Here is a 19,555-nt window from a genome sequence, read left to right as displayed (position 1 = left end):
GATTTAAAAGCTGGGAAACCCGGATTGCGCAGGGAAACGAGTGCCGTTGACGCCCTGTACGCCCTGGCCGAGCTGACTAGCTACGACAGTTGATTCACGCACTGCACGCGCAATCGTGCCTCTAACACGACCCTCCTCAAGCACCATCAAGCCTCCGATCGTACAGCCACCTGGAGTGGTCACCTTGTCCCGGAGAAGCGCAGGGTGGTCGCCGTTGAGGACCATGCCGGCGGTTCCCCTCATCGTTTGGGCAGCCATTCTCGTGGCCTCAGCACGGGGAAGACCCATGGCAACAGCTCCGTCAATGGCAGACTCAAGCATGAGCGCGAAGTAGGCGGGGCAAGAGCCGCACAGCGCGGTGCTGGCGTCCATGTTATTAGGAGGGAGGTAAACCACATCACCAATGCGCCTGAAGATCCAAGTAACCAGGCTGGAAATTTCGGGGGAAAGAGGCCAGGTCGAGGTGCCGATGACGGTCATACTCTCGCGGATCAGCGAGGCAGTGTTGGGAACAGCTCGGATTACGCGGCAGCGGCCGTCTTCCTCCGGGCTCTTGGTGGGCGCTACACCGTGGAGGATCTCCTCGAGGTCGGCCTCGGTGACGCCCGCGCAGACGGAGACAAGGAGCTTGCCATGCAGGGCGCGGGCCATGCCAGGCTCGCTCAGGATATCCTTGACCATGTACGGCTTGCAGGCAAGGAGGATGACGTCGGACTTGAGGACAGAGGGGATGTTCTCGTTCTGGACAACCTTGAGAACGGACGAGTGTTCCCACAGAGCCTTCTTGACCTTCTTTGCACTTTCAGGACGGCGAACGCAGGCGATGAAGCGGGATGGTAGTCGGCGGGGGACTTCATCTTGGAGAGGAGTGGAAGTCCCTGACCCTGAGGGAGTCTGCAGGGGCTTGGGAGCTTGCATCTCCTGTAGAGAAGTGAGAATACCATTCAGTATGGCAATGCCCATGGTGCCTGTTCATGTGTTAATGATCTACTCTATTTTGAATATCGTGTTTTTCTCATCTCCAACGGATCGTTGGAAAACGTCGGTTGGAGCTTGTTTAGATAACTTGAAAAACTGCGGAGATATCATGAGATCCGGATGCACGAGCTTACTTACCACAGCCAAGGACGGTCATGGTGAGCTCGTCTGATGACGAGGCACCACCATCGTAGATAGTGAGTGCGTGAGAGGGCATGATGAGACAAAGTGTGAGTTGAAATTGCGGGTGTAAGTGAGGTCGTGGCTTGCAGTTGAAGCAATCGAGATGTTCACACGCTGCTTGTCTCTAGGAATCTGGTCAAGGGCACAACCAGGCTTGGTCCAAAACTTCGTTTCCAATCGCAACGTGTCAAGCTACTTCAGCCCAGCAGAGCCCAAAGTAAATAACATTATTGAAATATTGTTCACCTCCTTTTACAAGACTCCACTGTTCCCGATATCGTCCATATCATCCACTGAGAGCGATCATTTTCCGGGCAGCTGCACGCTAACCCACATCTCGCTTAGCGTCCCCGACTCGGGTTTCTCACAGTGCTGGGGTGCGAAAAATTAGAAATGCACAGGCCGTCCCTGTGAGAATAACACTCTCTGGTAGGTCACCAAAGTAAGAGAAGAGAGCGCTCTGGACAGCAACTTCATCAGATTCAACTAACCGAAGCTCATCCAGCCAACGGTTTTCAACGCCATCACGAGGAGCACCCGTCGGTATTATCACCAGGCGAAGCAGACGAACATAGGTACTGGGGAATATCCCCACCTACAACAAACATGGCGGACCCTTTCGAGGTTCGGATGCGCTTTACATCTCAGCTGCAGCACCTGAATGCATCCGTCACTTCCGCTCAGAAGGCTGCCCAGTATGCGCTCAAGTACAAGGACATGGACGAAGACTTGCATTCATGCATTGTCGAACAGTTGGAACGTGGCGTAAGTCTCCTTCTTTTGCGTGAAAAGAATGAGAAAGCTGACCTTCATACAGAACAATATGAATACCAGAGCCAACATCATGTACTTCATCGAGCATTTCCTGGAGATGGCGCAGAAAGACAACCACGTAGACTACGTTCGCATGATGCAACGCGACATTATTCGGATCGTCGATGCAGTCGCTCCGGATGATGGATCCGGTGCTGCCAATGTCAAGGTCGTCAGAAGGGTAAGCTAACCCAGCTCGCAGTACAAGAATCAAATGTTGACGTTTCAAAGGTTCTCCAAGGACTTCAACAAAAGCAATTTTTGCAAGCTCAGACGGTGACTGAGATTGAAGAGGTCTTGAAAGAACGAGAGACAAGCGCGCGCGATGCTGGCTTGTCATCGCCTGTCAACGGCGACGTCGATATGGGCGACGCGCCTCCGAGCCACGCGATTCCGACTAACGGGAGGGCGCCACGGCTGGAGAAGCGACAGATCGAGCAGCGCATTGAGGAGGACCGCGAGCGCCACAAAAGATTGCGCGAGAGTATCTGGGCCATCCCATCGCACGATAACGCTGAGACCGACAAGATCTGGGAGGAGACGAGTGACATGGGTGACGATGACCATATCCTTGGACAGGAGGAGTTTACCGAGTGGCGCCAGTCCATGGAACATCAGTGCGCCCCTCGTCCGCCCGCTGGTCCCGCCAGCACGCGTATCACGAATGGCAACAAGAAACATTAGTTGCAGCTTACTCGAACTCATAATAGGTATATCGGGGCGTTTGGGTGATTGAGTCAAGGCGTTAAACGGTCGGTTCTCGTAGAGCCATGTATACCACTGATCGGGCATGGTTGCTTCCATGATTCTTGTAGTTGTAGACTCTGCGGCGCATGAGGCAGTAGCCATTCACAGAAAGAGAGGTCTCAAAGGCGTCAGTCAATGGTGGTGTATGTTTTTATAATATTGTTACATGGGTGTTTGTACACTCATACACATCACATCTAGACCAATCCGATCCAGACCTCGACGTCAAAAATGTCCCGAGTTTTCATCATCTCCTCCCAGGAGAGTAGTCATCGCTCTCGTCCACTGAGCCTAGCCAGCCAATGAAAACGGGCAGAATTTACTCCATAACGACGGTGGCACCGAGCTCCTTCATCGTGGCGATAATCTTCTCGGCCTCGTCCTTGGCTACGTTCTCCTTCATCAGCTTCGGCGCGCTCTCAACGAACTTCTTGCTGTCCACCAAGCTGAGACCGAGCAAATTCTTGACCTCCTTGATAACCTTGGCCTTGGCACCAGCGTCGAAAGCAGTCAGCTTGAGGTTGAAGACGCTCTTTTCGGCGGCGGCTGGCGCAGCCTCCTCGGCGGCCTCAGCGGGGGCGGCTGCTGCGGGGGCAGCGGCGGCAGCAAAACCACCAACGGGAAGATCGGGGATGTTGAGCTTGGTCTGAAATAGTGTACATCGTCAACATCAGCGCATTCTGCATCTGGCGACATAATTGGGTTCCACTATCCACCCCGACCATATCCGTATTTAACTCACCTTCAAGCTTGAGACAAGGTCGGCAGTTTCCAGCAGGGTAAGGGTGCTGATCTGGTCGACGATAGCGGCAATCTTGGGGTTCGTGGGTGCTGCAGCCTCGGTCGAGTTGTGCCTCCTAGCGGTCGCGGGGGTTCGGGTCTGGAAGAGGGTCGTCGAAGCCCGCAGAGAGCTGCTGGAACGAAGCTGGCGGGCGCAGCTCTGGGCTGCGTATCTGCAAGAGAGCGCCATTGCGAGTGCGTTTGTGATTAAAGGGGTTTTATTTTTGCAGGAGCGCAGTTGAACCTTCGTTCGGGGCGTGGCAGGTGGGCGAGAGGAGTGGAATTGGTCGTCAGTTCGGCCTTCGCAGCACGCAGGGAGATTCCAAATTCGGGACTCACACTGCTTGAAGTTTTTCGATCTCGAATGCCCAGTCGCGCGAGTGGTGCCCGCAGAGTTGTCTCCACTTTGATTGGTTCGGCCCTTCATACCGCCGTCTTCCGTCCAAGATGCTGCCGCTAGCTAGGTAGGTCCATACAGACCGGGACCCCTGTCGCTACCGAAAAAAAAAAAGTTGCTGTTGGCTGGGTCGAAGGGTCCTCTGAGAGAGACGCAAGAAAAAAAAAAGTACATACAAACCAGCCGTCCATGAACATCATCGCAGACGACATATCTCTCGATTGAGCCGCAACCATGGCCACGATTGACGTCTCGTCCCAGAGGAGCGCTCTCCTGAACGATGCGATCGTTCTTGAGCATCTACCTACCGAAATTATTGAGGTCATCAGAAATCACACGGCCTCAAACCTCCTCGACGCCATTGCGGAAGCGGCTCTCATCCCCCAACTTACAGATCGAATTTTCATTCACTTCGAGAATGTGTTTCCCGACATCTGCGCACGATGGCTGCTCAACCCCAGGAACCAAACAAGAAATGGAGCCGTCCTTGCAGCTATCGCAAGGATTCTGCCACTTGCTCCTTATTTATCGGAATTTCTGCAACAGGTCATGAGCGAAGATCTGACCCAATCACCATCGCCAGGGCCGCAGACCCTGAGCATCCGATTTCCCGACCTCACCTCTTTCATTCCTACTCAAAGTTCTGACCTTCTTCAACTACTTCTTGCAGCATGGAGGCTGGTCTGTTTCGACCAGAGGACTTACGCTGTCCTTGTCTCACCCACTCATATGCAAAGACTGTTCACACATGAAAGCCGCGCCGTCCGGTATATGGCGATTCGGATTTTTACACAGATCCTCCGCGCAGCCGATTCAAAACTGGAGGCCCTCATCAACGAGCATGTCGGAACGAAAGATGCCATTGTGGCTGAATTTGACGGGCGTGAGGTAGACTTTGGGTTCTTGAGTCTATATGAGGATGCGCGTATCAAGAAGACCGCAGCAATCCGCGACGAGCTTAGCGATGCTTCCGAGAGCAATCAAATCCAACCTATTCCACCCCAAAGTCTGACCCCATTCGTTGCATGCTACGGCAACGCAATACTGCCGCGACCATCCGGCCCGGTCAGGAAGAACTCTTCCCTCGTGCTGACATCCACCACGACACGCAATCTGGAGACTCTGGCCAGTCTCCTAAAGAACCCCAGTCCTATTTTGATGCATGGTCTACCAGGCTGCGGAAAAACTTCTTTGGTCCACGAAGTCGCCAAGGAGTTCGGGAAGCATCCAGAGATGGTGACACTGCATATCAACGAGCAGACAGACGCCAAGATGCTCATTGGCCTCTACTCGACAGACTCGAAACCTGGAACCTTTTCATGGAGACCTGGTGTGCTGACGACTGCGGTAAGAGAAGGAAGATGGGTTGTCATTGAGGATTTGGATAGAGCACCGAACGAAGTCATCAGCACGCTGCTACCCCTAATCGAGCGCGGTGAGCTTCTTATCCCAAGCAGAGGAGAGCGCATCAAGGCTGCTAGTGGCTTCAGACTCTTCGGCACTGTCCGAACTTCTCGCGGCATGCACGGTCGGGAGACGCTCCCTAACCTCCTCGGATTGCGCTTCTGGCAGCTTGTTTCTGTCCAGACTCCCACTGAAGTTGAACTGCAGGAAATCATCATTGGATCACACCCAGTCCTTCATAAGTTCGCCCCTGGAGTACTCGCTGTGTACCGCCGATTATCCAAGCCCACCGGGAATCTGCCCTACTCACCAAGTCGTGGTATGGCGGATCGTCAAGCCAGTTTGCGAGACCTTCTACGATGGTGCAGACGCCTTACAGCAACACTTTCTGCCGCGGGTTGCAGCACTGGAGACGAACCGATCAGCGAAACCACCCGTGACTGGATGTTCATGGAGGCGATCGACTGTTTTGTAGCGGGTATTCCGGACGTCCAAGCCAAGAGGCATCTTATTTTCGCCATTGCTGAGGAGATGCACATGGCCAAGGAGCGGGTCGAACATTTCCTTGAGGCCTATATACCGCAGCTGGAGCAGAACGACAGCCAGTTCAAGATCGGCCGGACGACCCTACGGAAACGCAAGGATCGCGTGAATAAGGCTGCTCTTGCCAAGAGACCATTTGCGAGCACAACGCACGCAAAGAAGTTGCTGGAGCAGGCCGCGGTCGCAGTAAACCTCGGCGAGCCGATCTTGCTTGTTGGTGAGACTGGTATCGGAAAGACTACGGTCATCCAGCAATTGGCTGATACTCTGGGCCATAAGCTAGTCGCAATCAACCTGTCCCAGCAAAGTGAGGCTGGCGATCTTCTCGGAGGTTTCAAACCCGTGAACATTCGAACCCTCGCTGTGCCTTTAAAGGAGGACTTCGAAGATCTCTTCTCCGCTACAGGTATCTCACAGACGAAGAACCAGCGGTATCTCGAGCAGATCGGAAAAGGCTTTGCCAAGGGCCAATGGGCCAAGGTCGCGAAGTTGTGGCGCGAGGCTCCCAAGATGTTCAAGACGATTATCGAGAAGCTGGCCAGCCGCGAGAGAGAAAATAGTGAAGCTGTCGAGGAAGCAACTCAACCAACAAAACGTCGCAAGACGGAATCCAAGCTTCAAACACTCCTCGAACTGATTCCTAGGTGGGACCAATTCTCTCGGAATCTCGACCAATTCGAGGTCCAGCTGTCCGGAGGCGCAACCGCATTTGCTTTCTCGTTTATTGAAGGCAACATTGTCAAGGCAGCTCGCAACGGTGATTGGGTTCTGCTGGATGAAATCAATCTTGCTTCTCCTGACACTTTGGAGAGTATTGCCGATCTTTTGACTGGACCTGTCGACACACCTTCCATTTTGCTTTCTGAGACGGGTGAAATCGAACGGATCCAAGCACATCCCAACTTTCGCATCTTTGGTGCCATGAACCCGGCAACAGATGTGGGCAAGCGCGATCTCCCAATTGGGATCCGGTCTCGATTCACTGAGCTCTACGTCGATAGTCCCGACAAGGATGTCAAGGACTTGCTAACCATAGTGAAGACGTACCTGAAGAGCAGTAGCACAAAGGACGAGCAGGCAGCTGACGACATCTCACGGCTGTATCTTGATACCAAGCTCCGCGCCGAGGAGAAGCGCTTGGTCGATGGAGCGAACGAAGTGCCGCACTTCAGTCTCCGCACGCTCACTCGCGTTCTGACTTACGTCAACTACATTGCACCTTTCTACGGTCTCCGCCGAGCGTTGTACGAGGGCTTTTCTATGGGTTTCCTTACTCTGCTTGACCGAGACTCAGAAAAGTTGCTCACGCCTCTGATTGACCACCGACTCTTCGGCCGAATTTCGAATCCCCAGTCATTACTCTCGCAGCCCCCGAAACAGCCTGACGATGGCAAGCAATACGTGCGCTTCCGAAACAAGGCAAAGGATCGTCACTACTGGCTGGCCCAAGGAGAGATGACTCCTGTAGAGCGATCGGACTACATCATCACCAACTACGTGGAAAGAAATCTACTGAACCTTGTCCGAGCAACCTCTACCAGGCGGTTCCCAATTCTAATCCAAGGTCCGACGTCAGCAGGAAAGACTAGTATGATTGAGTACTTGGCAAACTTCACTGGCAATAAGTTTGTGCGTATCAACAACCACGAGCACACCGATCTCCAAGAGTACTTGGGCACCTATGTGTCGGATTCTACGGGGCGGCTCCGCTTCCAAGAAGGTCTGCTTGTCCAAGCCATGCGACAGGGTCATTGGATCGTGCTCGACGAGTTGAACCTTGCCCCCACAGATGTTCTCGAGGCCCTGAACAGACTCCTCGACGACAACCGAGAACTCCTTATCCCAGAGACTCAAGAAGTTGTGAAGCCGCACGAGAACTTCATGCTGTTTGCCACACAGAACCCCCCGGGCTTGTATGGTGGTCGAAAGGTGCTCTCGCGTGCCTTCCGCAACCGTTTCTTGGAGTTGCACTTTGACGACATACCCGAGGATGAGTTGGAGTATATCCTGCAAAAAAGAAGCCTCAATACGGCCCCTTCGGACTGCAAACGTATCGTCTCTGTCTACAAGGAACTTTCTCGCCTCCGGCAGACAAGCCGTTTATTCGAACAAAAAGATAGTTTCGCTACCCTGCGTGATCTTTTTCGATGGGCTCTGCGAGACGCCGAGACTCGCGAGCAGATCGCAGTCAATGGTTTCATGCTCCTGGCCGAGCGGGTTCGCGTCGAAGAAGAACGTACGGCAGTCAGGGAAGTCATTGAGAGCGTTTTCAAAGTAAAGATCGACCCAGACGTGCTTTACACCGCCAAGTACTCCCCCATCCTAGAAAGGATTCAGGCTATGCCCAATAACCACGGCGTCGTTTGGACCCGTGCGATGCGTCGTTTGTACGTGCTGGTCGACACCGCTATTCGCAACGATGAGCCCGTCCTTCTTGTGGGCGAGACCGGATGCGGCAAGACCACCGTCTGCCAGATCCTTGCAGAGGTGCTTGGGAAGGAACTGCACATTGTCAATGCCCACCAGAATACCGAAACTGGAGATCTCATCGGTTCTCAAAGACCCGTAAGAAACCGTGGCGCAATCGCTGACTCGTTGAAGACTGAGTTGGCCTCTGTCCTCACTCTCCTTGGCGAGGATTCAGCAGGTCCTCTGGACGAGCTGCTTCATAGATACCGCGGCCTGTCGCCTGAGGTGCTGGTCAAGGTCGATGCTGCTACTCAGGAGAAGATCGCAACCTTAGAGACCAAGAGCAAGGCCTTGTTTGAATGGTCCGACGGAAGCCTTGTCCACGCCATGAAGTCCGGGCAATTCTTCTTGCTCGACGAAATATCGCTGGCTGACGACTCTGTTTTGGAGCGTTTGAACTCGGTGCTCGAGCCTGGACGATCTCTCCTCTTGGCCGAAAAGGGTATCGACAACTCCTTCGTCGTAGGCGCTGATGGTTTCCAATTCTTTGCCACCATGAATCCCGGGGGCGACTTTGGTAAGAAAGAACTGTCACCAGCGTTGAGGAACCGTTTCACCGAGATTTGGGTGCCAGCCATGTCCGAAACCGATGACATGTTGGACATTGTTCTTTCCAAGCTTGACCCAGCCTTCAAGTCCTATGGAGCCCCGGTGGTACAATTTGCTCATTGGTTTGGGCAGACTTTCAGATCTTCATCATCCACGGCATTTTCTATTCGTGACATCCTCATCTGGATCAACTTCATCAACCTCTGTGGCCCTGCCGCGCCTCAATTCGCAGTGGTTCATGGTGCTGCTACTGTCTTCATCGATAGTCTGGGTGCCAATCCGTCGGCTCTGCTGGCTATGGACCCTAAAGCACTCGACTCTCAAAGACAGAAATGTCTCGACAAACTTAGCGAGTTGCTTGGCTATGACACGACAGCCATCTATCGAGCGCAGCCAAAGGTTGCGGTGACTGAGGAGCGCTTGTCTGTTGGCAATTTCAGTTTACCCAGAGAAGCCAGCCGCAAGTCTGATCCAAGCTTTGCCTTTAACGCTCCAACCACGAGACTGAACGCCATGAGAGTGATGCGGTCACTCCAGATGCGGAAGCCTATCTTGTTGGAAGGAAGTCCAGGTGTCGGCAAGACTACCCTCGTTGCTGCCCTGGCTCGTGTTTGCGGCCGTCCTCTTACAAGAATCAATTTATCTGACCAGACTGATCTCATGGATCTTTTTGGTACAGATATGCCAGTCGAAGGCGCCGAGGCGGGTAACTTTGCCTGGCGTGATGCTCCCTTCCTTCAAGCCATGCAGAATGGCGAGTGGGTGCTTCTTGACGAGATGAACTTAGCTTCTCAGTCTGTCTTGGAAGGTCTCAACGCCTGTCTCGATCACCGTGGCGAGGTGTACATCTCGGAATTGGATCAAGTTTTCAAGCGGCATCCCGATTTCCGTCTGTTCGCTGCCCAGAACCCTCACCACCAAGGAGGTGGCCGTAAGGGTCTCCCAAGCTCTTTCGTGAACAGATTTATTGTCGTCTATGCCGATACCTTCACAGCAGAAGACCTTCTTCTCATTGCCCAACATAATTTCCCCGGCATCTCTGAAGACATTCTCAGCAGAGTAATCCAGTTCATCTCCCGTCTGGATCACCAAGTCGCCATTGAAAAGGCTTTCGGTGCCAACGGAAGCCCCTGGGAATTCAACTTGCGAGATATCCTTCGATGGCTGCATCTGGTGGCCACTTCTGACCCTCTCCTGGCAGCTGGCAAGCCCGATGACTTCCTTGACCTCATTATTCGACAACGTTTCCGCTCCGCTTCGGATCGCGAGGAAGTGAACAAGCTTTTTGCTCAAGTCTTCTCCAGAATACCGGATGGCCACAGCTTGTACCATGACACAAACGCCGGCTTCTGTCAAGTGGGACATGCCCTACTTCCTAGGAACCAGACTTTACAGCCTGTACCGCTACCTGGCATTGATATCGTACCCCGACTTCCAGAGATTGAATCGCTCATGATTTGCATCAAGCAAGACATTCCGTGCATTCTCAGTGGCCCCTCAGGCAGTGGCAAGTCCGTCTTGCTGGAGCACGTTGCCGCTCTAGTGGGCAAACCGCTCGTGGTCTTTCCGCTTAATGCCGATATCGACACGATGGACCTCGTTGGTGGGTTCGAGCAGTCGGATCCTCTTCGCGAAGTAAATGCTGCATTGCGCGAACTTCACGAAGGCCTGCAGAGCACCATCTTGATTCGTGTCCCAGGTCAGGTTCCTCCACCGGCTCTTGCTTTGTTACATCTCTTGGAGTCTTATCGTGGCGATACTGCCTCTCTTTCAGCCATCACTGCTTCTGTCAAGGAAGTACTGGGTGAAGTGCCCCACGAGTCCGACATTGGCGTACTTCTGTCAAACGTTTATGATATCCTTCAGCGACCGTTGGTTGTCAGCAATCCCCGCTTCGAATGGCTGGACGGTGTCATTGTGAAGGCTCTCGAAACCGGCCAATGGCTGGTTTTGGACAATGCGAACCTGTGTAATGCTTCTGTCCTGGACAGGCTTAATTCTCTGCTCGAGCCCAACGGTTTCTTGAGCATCAACGAGCATTGCGGGCCCAATGGAGAGCCGCGCATCATTAAGCCGCACAAGGATTTCCGAATTTTCCTTACAGTCGACCCGCGGTACGGTGAACTGTCTCGGGCCATGAGAAACAGAGCTGTGGAGATCCACCTCAGCGAGCGAACGGTGCAAGACCGTCCACCCCAGATTTCCCATGTTCAAATCGAGAGCAGCCTCGAGAGATTCTCGTCATCGAGAGATATCTCCACGGTGGTGCTAAGCCAAAACAATGAGTCCGATGTCGCAGGCGCCACGCTTGAAAATTTGTCGCTTCAGGACACGGCACTTGTAGAAAGATTCACTTCTTCCATCAGCCAGGGACTAGTAGATCTTTCATCATCGTCGCTTGAGAAATACCAACACAGCCTGAAGCAGCAACTTACGTATCTGGAAGCATCAGAGACGAAGAGTCTTCGACACGCAGTCTCTCAACTCTATGCTGGGGTCCCTCATTCCGAGTCCAGCCTCCGACACGCACAGCCCCTTAACCCGCTTCACAATGCGCCCATGGTACGAATTCTGCACAGAAATGATGGCGACTTGGCATTCTGGCTGTCAGTCTGCTATGGATTCCTACTGGAGATCCAGCGCTGCCAGGCCATTATCACATCACAGGTCAATAAAGCTAAGGCGGCCAAACTCGCCTCTTTGAATCGTCTACAGCGCTCCATTGTATCAGATCGCATCGCTATCAGGGACTCCACTGTCAAGGTTGCGAAGTTCCTTTCAAAAGTTCTGCAGGCGATGAGGGTATTCATCCAAGCCAACCTCGAGACGTCTCAGAGCTGGAGAGAAAGCGCCCAACTTCTTCGAAAGATGCTTGACTTCTGGTGGCGAACCATCCAGCTGACGACCGACTCGGCGGCTACCTTCGAGGAAGCCCGATTCCAAGCCCATCTCCTACACGGAGTCGAGTCTATCCAAAATCTGCTCTCGCCAACGACTGCTGATATCAACAAACAGCTTGCTGGCCTCTATCTCCAGACCTTGGAAGACGACTTCAAGACTGGTTTCCAGCTTACCACTGGACTGAGCATGGAAATCATGTGGAAGCATTTCAAGCCGCTCCCAGTGATGAGCGCTGAGACCCTGAGCAGGAGTCAAGAGATTGAGCGATTGGGTATTCGTCTCGACGGACTCAAGTGGAGAGTGAAGGCAAAGGTTTCCGATCTCGCCGACGCAATGAACACCCTTGTTAGGGCAGATAGCATTGTGAGACAGAGCGAATTTGACACCACCGAGCTCATCAGTGACCTTACGAAAGAAATCGAGCTTCTCGAAACCAAGCTCGGCTCGGAGTCCAGCGAAGTCAAGCCTTTCTTTGCTTCAGAGTTCGAAAGCCTCAGACAAGCGTCCGTTCTTCAGTCCCATGCTTCCGGCCGTCCGCAGACTACTGCAAGCGATTCTAACCTGGTGGTTCTGTCAAACCAACAAACAATTGACCAGATCCGTTTGGGCAGCTTCGGCGAAGAGGCCAAGCCATTGACTGTTGGCCTTCTAGCTTCCGAGGATGCCAATGCACATGTTTGGAACGGCAAGTTCTCCGTGTCGCTTTTATCTAAACTCGATTCACTGCGGAACACCAGCTTGCGCTCTCTGGGCCTTCTTGAGACCGAACTCCCTGTTCTTGGACGTTCAGTCGCCTCTTTGGTGCCTGCTCTGCAAAGGAGTCAAATAGCTGCCCTCAATCGAGTCCTTGAGCCGCTTATCACAGCCATCTTTTCTCTCCATGGCCAGTCTCAGGAAAGCTTCTTGAACGTCGTCTACGAAAAGGTCGCTCGGGAGCTTGGAGCCGATTCCGACGAAAACATTCTGCCTCTCCAGCGATTGCAGAGTCTGGTTTCTCAGGTCAACGTCATGCTTCCCGGAGTATGGCCAGCGCATTTTGATCAAGTCGCCAAGGAGCATTTGATTCCGGCGACGGTCGCCCTCGCATTATCGCAGCATAGCCGCTCAAATGCTCGCTCTGTGGCTGCTTGGTCTGCGGTCGCTTGGGTTGAGTTCGCCATCGGTGCCATCAAACTTTACGTGCCTGACAAGTCTTTCGACCCTCAGCTGCAGCCACAGTTCGAGAAGGATGTTCATGATCAGTTGACAAAAGAACTTCAGCACAAACTCTCGTCCCTCCTGGACTTTGAAACCCTCTTCACTGGCCAGGACACATCTCCCCGCATTCAATTGGCACGGGAAGATATCAAGGCGCTTGGCCCAGCACCAGCTCCGACCCAGCTTCTCTACAGACCTTCTCGGTCGGAACTGAACCAAGTTCAGACAGACTTCAACAATGTCTTAAAGATGATTCTTGGGCAGAATCTTTCCAAGGTTCATATGGACTTTGCTTTGTCAGGCTCTGCCGAAGCCAAGCAGGATATTGAGCTCCTCAAGCAAAACTTGGCCCTGATGACTGATCGCTTGGCAAACCGTTTCAATGCCTACCAGGACATGACACGACCTCTCGTCAACATTCTCGGCTGCCTTAAGCTTGGATTGTCCCTGAGCGATGGCCTTGAATCTATCCAGATTCATGCCTCGGAGACAACTCTCATGGATCTCACGCCCTTCCTTGGCGGCAAACCTGCACACTATGAGATTTCCAAGTTCCCTAACAAAACGCTGGAGTTTCTGGACTATGTCGGACTGATTGTTTCGGTCGAGGGTCTGCAAAATCTCAACGCTACTCTCCGCGAAGCTTTGTTTGAATGTGTACACGGATTCTTCTCAGAGTGGACTAAGAAGCTCGAAGCAGACCGTAAAGCTGAGGAGGCTAGAACGAGCCTCTACACGTTCAAGGGAAGCTACGAAGATGAGGAAGAAATGAACGAAGAGGAGTTCAACGAGCTTTTCCCCACCTATGACAACGAGAAGGAAGAGAAGCCGTCAATTGGACGCCAGAAGGTCCGAGATGTGTCTGTCAGACTTGCGGAATCGCACCGCAAGGTTTTCCTGGAGCCCGTCGTCCCTTCTGATGCCATTCAAGAGGTCTGCAAATCTGTGGGCAAGGGAGCCGCTGCCGACGTGTTGCAAAAGGCTGCGGTGCACCAAGAGCTCAATACGATGGTTCTTCCGCTGGCTCTCTGGTCGCTTGACGAACAAATGAAAGCCCTTAGCACAAGCACTGTTGGCTCCGACTACAACTTCTACACTGACGCCAACATTCCTGAGGCCCGTCGTCTCGTTGCACTCGTTGACAAGGTGGAAGCTCGCTTCCGAGAGTTGCAGCAAGTTGACGAAATCGCCCACATGCAGCCATTGGCGGACGTGCTGGCCGCTTGTGAACAGCTGCTTCAACTTACGCACACGGAGCCTTTGGCCAAGATTCTTCCCAAGCTGGAGCATCTGCACGGCATTGTCTACGAGTGGCAGCATGGAGGCTATGCTCCTAGCATCTACGGTGCGCCGACACTATATACCTCTTTGACGGATACAATCATCAGCTGGAGACGATTGGAGCTTTCTACTTGGGCCAAGCTCTTCGACATGGAAGCCCAGAAGTGTTCCAACGATGCCGATTCCTGGTTCTTCGTTGCCTACCAGGTCGTCATCGCAGTCCCGCTGTCCCTTGTGGACTCTCCCGACCTGAAGGAATACGGCGTCAGTCTCTTCAAGGAGCTCGAGAACTACTTCTCCACCGCAATCATCGGTCAATTCTCCGCCCGCTTGAGGCTGCTCAGACAATTGCAGAAGCACCTCGAGCTTCTCGCCGTCGATTACCCTACTTTGTCCGTTATCCGAGATGCGGCTCAGAACTTCATCGACTTTTACTCCCGCTTTGAGAGGGTTGCGAACGAAACAATGGCCAAGAACAGGGCTCCTATTGAAAAGAAAATGAAGGAAGTCGTGCTTCTGGCTAGCTGGAAGGACACCAACATCAACGCCCTTCGTGAGAGCGCTCGGAGATCTCACCAAAAGCTCTTCAGAATTGTCCGCAAGTTTCGCGGCGTGCTTGGCCAGCCTATGAAACCAATTCTGGACCAAGGCCTTCCTGAGGAAGAAGTCGCCCACAGCGTTAGCTCAGAGTCAGTAGACAAGGTTGAAGTCCAGTCAAACTCAGCCGCGGTCTCCGCCGTCAACAAGGGATTCCACGGTTGGCTGGCCCAACATAAGCGTCTGTCGAATGCTTCCAAGACGCTGTCCATCATGGCTAGTGTTACGACGGAAGCCAATCAAGACAAGTTGGACGCCAGTCAGGAAGTCGACTTCTACGTCGAAAGCCTTCGATCATCCATTGAAGAGTTGCGCAAGGAAACCCCTGGCACCTTGACCGAGGAAAACAAAGACCAGGTGAAGCATCTCAAGACCCGAAAGCGCAACCTCTTCGCGGATGTTTTGAAGGCCCTCAGGCAGATGGGCTTCAGGCATAACCTTGGAACGGAGGACTTAGCCAAGCAGAACTCTGTTGCTATTATACTTGCAAGCCAGCCTGCGTCGGATATCCTACAGACATACTCCAACGATGCTGCCGAGTACTACTTCCACAAGGTTGTCGATATTGCACCTCAAGTCAGACTTGCTGCCCATGACCATCACAGCGAGCTTACCGGTGCTGAGGTAACGCGAAGCACTGGCTTCATGGAGGGCATGATGACAGTCATTCTGGGCCAGCATAGCACTCTGACAACGGCGCGCAAATCAATTTCCTCGCTAGACCGCGCCATCACCTCGATCCAGGGTCTCAGCAAGAGTTCTGATCTTAAGCATGCCAATGCCGATGATTCTGCGTACAGAATCAGCGTGAAATGGTGGATCCCCATCGTCGAGTTTGGCATCAAGGTTGTCGAGATTCACGGCAAGCTAGCGTCCATCGACAACCAAAACACCCTGAACATCCTCAAGGGGTATCTGGAGATGGCCGAGGGACTGTCAAAGTCTCTGCAAAATACGGCATCGATCCCGAAGAAGTTTGTACCCCATGGGCAGGACTCCTTACAGGACCAAGTTATGGTCGCCATCCAAACTATCAACACGTCATTGACATTTGGTGATATGCACAACACTGACCTCAACTTCGTCCTGGACCAAGTGAGGGTTTGGTTGAACATCGATCAAGCTCAAAGCCACATCGGCAACGCCAATCTCGACAGAAACGCCAACCTTTTTAAGGATTCAGTGTCCACCCTTTGTGATGCTGTTCTCGTCGCTGTTCAAGGGTACAAGAAGGCCATTGCTGACCTGCCCAAGTCATCTGATGATGCTGGCTGGCTGGCCAAGACTAGCACTGTCCGCAACGCTAGTCTCACTGCACTGCACATCAACGCTGTCGTGGACAAGATCAACGCATGTCTGTCTACCTTAGAGAGTGTTGATCTCGAAGACAGTGCGATGGGCGCCGCTGCTTCATCCCTCCTTGCAATCATTCTGCCGATCCTTCGACAATACGCGCTCACGGCCCACAAGAGCTTTGCCGAGCTTTACAACCTACATGCCGCGACAGGAAACCTGACATACCAGCTTTCTCGCACATTCTCACAGCTTGCTACTAAGGGCTTCTGCACACCCCAAGAGAAATCTGACGAGCAGTCTGGAGATTCTGGCAAACTCGAGTCTGGAACGGGACTGGGAGATGGCGAAGGAGCGGACGACATCAGCAAAGACATACAGCCCGACGAAGATCTCACAGAGCTCGCTCAAGAACCAAACAAGGAGCAAAGTGGAGAGATGGAGGATGAAAAGGACGCTGTTGATATGGCAGATGAGGAGCTCGAGGGAGAAATGGGTAGTGTCAATGGCGAGGACGAGGAAGACAAGGACGATGGGGACGAGAAAGATGGCGAGGAAAACGAAATGGACGAAGAGGTTGGGGACGTTGACGACCTGGACCCCACGGCTGTCGACGAGAAAATGTGGGATGGCGAGAACGAAGAGGAAGCCGAGAAGGACCAGCAGGGCGAAAAGGCCAAGGGTCAGAAGAAGAAGGATGAGCAGATGGCTGCCGACAACGATGCCAAAGCCGACGAGAATGAAGCTGAAGATGATGATCAAGACATGGAACAGGGTGATGATGAGGCGGAGGATGAGGCTGGTCCCGAACAGGAAGACGTCAAGTTTGAGGAGGAGATCAAGCAGGACCAGAACGTAGAGCAGAATGATGCTCTGAACATGCCCGAGGAGATGGACTTTGACTTTGACGAGGAAGGGGAAGATGATGAAGGGTCAGAGGACGATGAACTGGATAAGCTGTCAGATATCGAGAAGGAGGAGCCTCAGCAGCAACAGCAGGAGGACAACATTGAGGATGGGGAAGAGGAGACACAGCGACCTGATGAGAAGGGGCCGGAAGAAGAAGAACAGGAAGCAGAAGAGCCTGAAGAAGAGGACCTTGCGGGAGAGCCAGAGCCTGACATGGAGCCCAAGGCGGAAGAGGAAGACGACCAAAAGGAGCCTGAACAGCAAGATCCTCATTCGGATCAACCTCGCGACAATTCGAATGCTGATGCGAATGCCGCTCCTAGCGACGTGAAGGGTGGCGGCGAGGAACAAGACGCCGACCAAATGGACGTCGAGAACGACTTCAGCGAGAATGCGGCCCAGAGAGACGAAGGGGACGCCGGCGACGGTGCTGCTGAGCAAAAGGCAAGCGCAGGCAAGAAGGGAGCCCTCTCCCGGTCCGATGAACAGGCGCAGCCGACCGAGCAGGACCAAGACGACGCAGCTGAAAACCGGCAAGATCCTTTCAAGAAGCTTGGTGATGCTCTTGAGCGTTGGCACAGACAACAAAGCGACATTAAGAATCCCGAGAAGCAAGAGGATGGCGAGCAGAAGCAGTCTCAAGATGTCGACGCAGACCTCGGCGCTAGCGAATTCCAGCATCTCCAGGATGATGAGACCGCCGCTGATGCACAAGCTATGGGTGCTGCATCTGAGGATCAGGTGCAGCCCATAGACGAGAACATGGCCATCGATGAAGAGAAGGAAGATCCGACGAGCCGTGTGATGCCCGAGACGGAGGACGTTGACATGGAGCAAGATCCTGACAAAATGGACACGGCGGAGGCCCCGGAGGCTCAAGACAAGGAGGGTGGCGCCGATAAAGACGACGGCCGCTCTGGTGTCAAGACAAGGCAGGGCGCCTTCGATCGTGAGATCTCTCCTGGAGAAGACGAAGTTGAGAGGATGGACGATGAGGAGGATGAGGAGGAGCAAGTCATTGAGGAGACCTCAGAGCAGCTCTCGACAACCCACATCAGCGATGAGCGCCCTCTCCGGGACTTCTCCGAATCTCTCCAGTCATGGGCGGTCTTCCAAACCAAAACTCACCCGCTGTCCCTCTCCCTCACCTCTCAGCTCCGTCTCATCCTCACGCCCTCGCAATCAACCAAGCTGTCTGGCTCCTACCGCACCGGCAAGCGCCTCAACATCAAGAAGATCATTCCCTACATCGCTTCCAGCTACAAGCGAGACAAGATCTGGATGCGCCGTGCTATTCCGACCAAGCGCTCCTACCAGATTCTTCTCTGCGTTGACGACAGTAAGAGTATGGGAGAGACCAGCTCTGGAAATCTAGCACTCGAATCCCTCGTTATGGTCTCGCGCGCTCTTACCATGCTTGAGGTTGGCCAGGTCGGCATCCTCGGCTTCGGCGCCGACACTTTCATGGCGCACGACTTCACTCAGCCGTTCGCCTCGCACGATGCCGGCGCTAAGGTGCTGCAGCACTTCTCCTTCAACCAGGACCGAACCGATATCCAGCTGCTCGTGCGCAACACGATCGACCACTTCCGCACGGCGCGAATGCAGAACCCGGCCCGCGGTGCCGAGGACCTCTGGCAGCTTGCCTTGATCCTGTCTGACGGCCTGAGCCCCTCCAACCAGCACGATGGCATCCGTCGACTGCTGCGTGAGGCCATGGAGGAGCGTATCATGGTCGTCTTCATCGTCATGGACGACACAGGCAAGAAGAAGGGAGACAGTGTGCTGGATCTCAAGGAAGCCAAATTCGTCAAGGACGAGAACGGCAACAGCCGTGTTGTCATTGAGAGGTACCTGGATACTTTCCCGTTCCAGTACTACCTTATTGTTCATAATTTGGAGGACTTGCCAAGCGCACTTGCAGGACTGCTGAGGACTTGGTTCGCGGAGGTCAACTCGTAACATGGGGATGGCGGAAAAGAAAAGTTTTGTGTTTTTTGCTGGTTTCATGGAACAGGAGTTAAATGTTGATGGATGACAATTCGCATTATAGAAATAGAACATATTCGGAACAAACGAATTTATAAAACACAGCTCCAAGAAGAAAGCTCAACCCCTATAAACAACGTGCGACAAACATGTTGGGGCCGTTTCCGAAGGCATCGCATCCTACTCTCTGAACGTGACTCCAGCGCAGTAGGTCTTGAGCAACTTAGCTTGAAGTTTCTGTATCCACATCCGATATGGTGTAGTGGCCAACATGATGCCCTCTCATAAGCTTGAGAGGTTAGGCATAGCCCCGAGTTCGATTCTCGGTTTCGGAACAATTTTGCCTCGTTAAATGTTCGTGCTGCTTTTGGAGATGTAATCTACAGCAGTCATTCATTAACCATTGTTGTTTTTCTCTTATAACACATTTCTTTTGCTAAATTTCATGTCTTTTATTGCGATTGTGCTTGATAGTATATGTATGTATACTTTATGGTGTTTGTTGTACACAGAGCAAGTGAATGC

General features: G+C 53.1%; 4 protein-coding genes across 4 annotated transcripts; 2 read left to right on the top strand and 2 right to left on the bottom strand.

Moving 5' to 3' along the window:
• Positions 1 to 3: 3 nt before the first annotated feature.
• On the bottom strand, positions 4 to 1,195 carry GCG54_00006611 (Pyrroline-5-carboxylate reductase; the record flags this gene model as incomplete). The annotated part of the gene is made up of 2 exons (XM_045406610.1): positions 4 to 968; positions 1,117 to 1,195. The coding sequence occupies 2 exons, from the start codon at positions 1,193 to 1,195 to the stop codon at positions 4 to 6; spliced, it is 1,044 nt and encodes a 347-aa protein (XP_045269862.1).
• Positions 1,196 to 1,554: 359 nt separating this feature from the next.
• On the top strand, positions 1,555 to 2,658 carry GCG54_00006610 (CTD kinase subunit gamma; the record flags this gene model as incomplete). The annotated part of the gene is made up of 4 exons (XM_045406609.1): positions 1,555 to 1,571; positions 1,737 to 1,926; positions 1,979 to 2,155; positions 2,206 to 2,658. 4 exons carry the CDS (start codon positions 1,555 to 1,557, stop codon positions 2,656 to 2,658), a joined length of 837 nt encoding a protein of 278 aa, XP_045269861.1.
• A 382-nt stretch (positions 2,659 to 3,040) lies between these two features.
• Positions 3,041 to 3,691, bottom strand: GCG54_00006609 (54S ribosomal protein L12; the record flags this gene model as incomplete). The annotated part of the gene is made up of 2 exons (XM_045406608.1): positions 3,041 to 3,367; positions 3,464 to 3,691. 2 exons carry the CDS (start codon positions 3,689 to 3,691, stop codon positions 3,041 to 3,043), a joined length of 555 nt encoding a protein of 184 aa, XP_045269860.1.
• A 441-nt stretch (positions 3,692 to 4,132) lies between these two features.
• Positions 4,133 to 19,003, top strand: GCG54_00006608 (Midasin; the record flags this gene model as incomplete). The annotated part of the gene is made up of 1 exon (XM_045406607.1): positions 4,133 to 19,003. One exon carries the CDS (start codon positions 4,133 to 4,135, stop codon positions 19,001 to 19,003), a length of 14,871 nt encoding a protein of 4,956 aa, XP_045269859.1.
• Positions 19,004 to 19,555: the final 552 nt, after the last annotated feature.

Source organism: Colletotrichum gloeosporioides (genome assembly GCF_011800055.1).
Source record: "Colletotrichum gloeosporioides strain Lc1 chromosome Unknown consensus_10, whole genome shotgun sequence".
Taxonomy (NCBI): domain Eukaryota; kingdom Fungi; phylum Ascomycota; class Sordariomycetes; order Glomerellales; family Glomerellaceae; genus Colletotrichum; species Colletotrichum gloeosporioides.
Note: the sequence above shows the minus strand (reverse complement) of the source record. Positions and strands in the feature narration are given on the sequence as shown.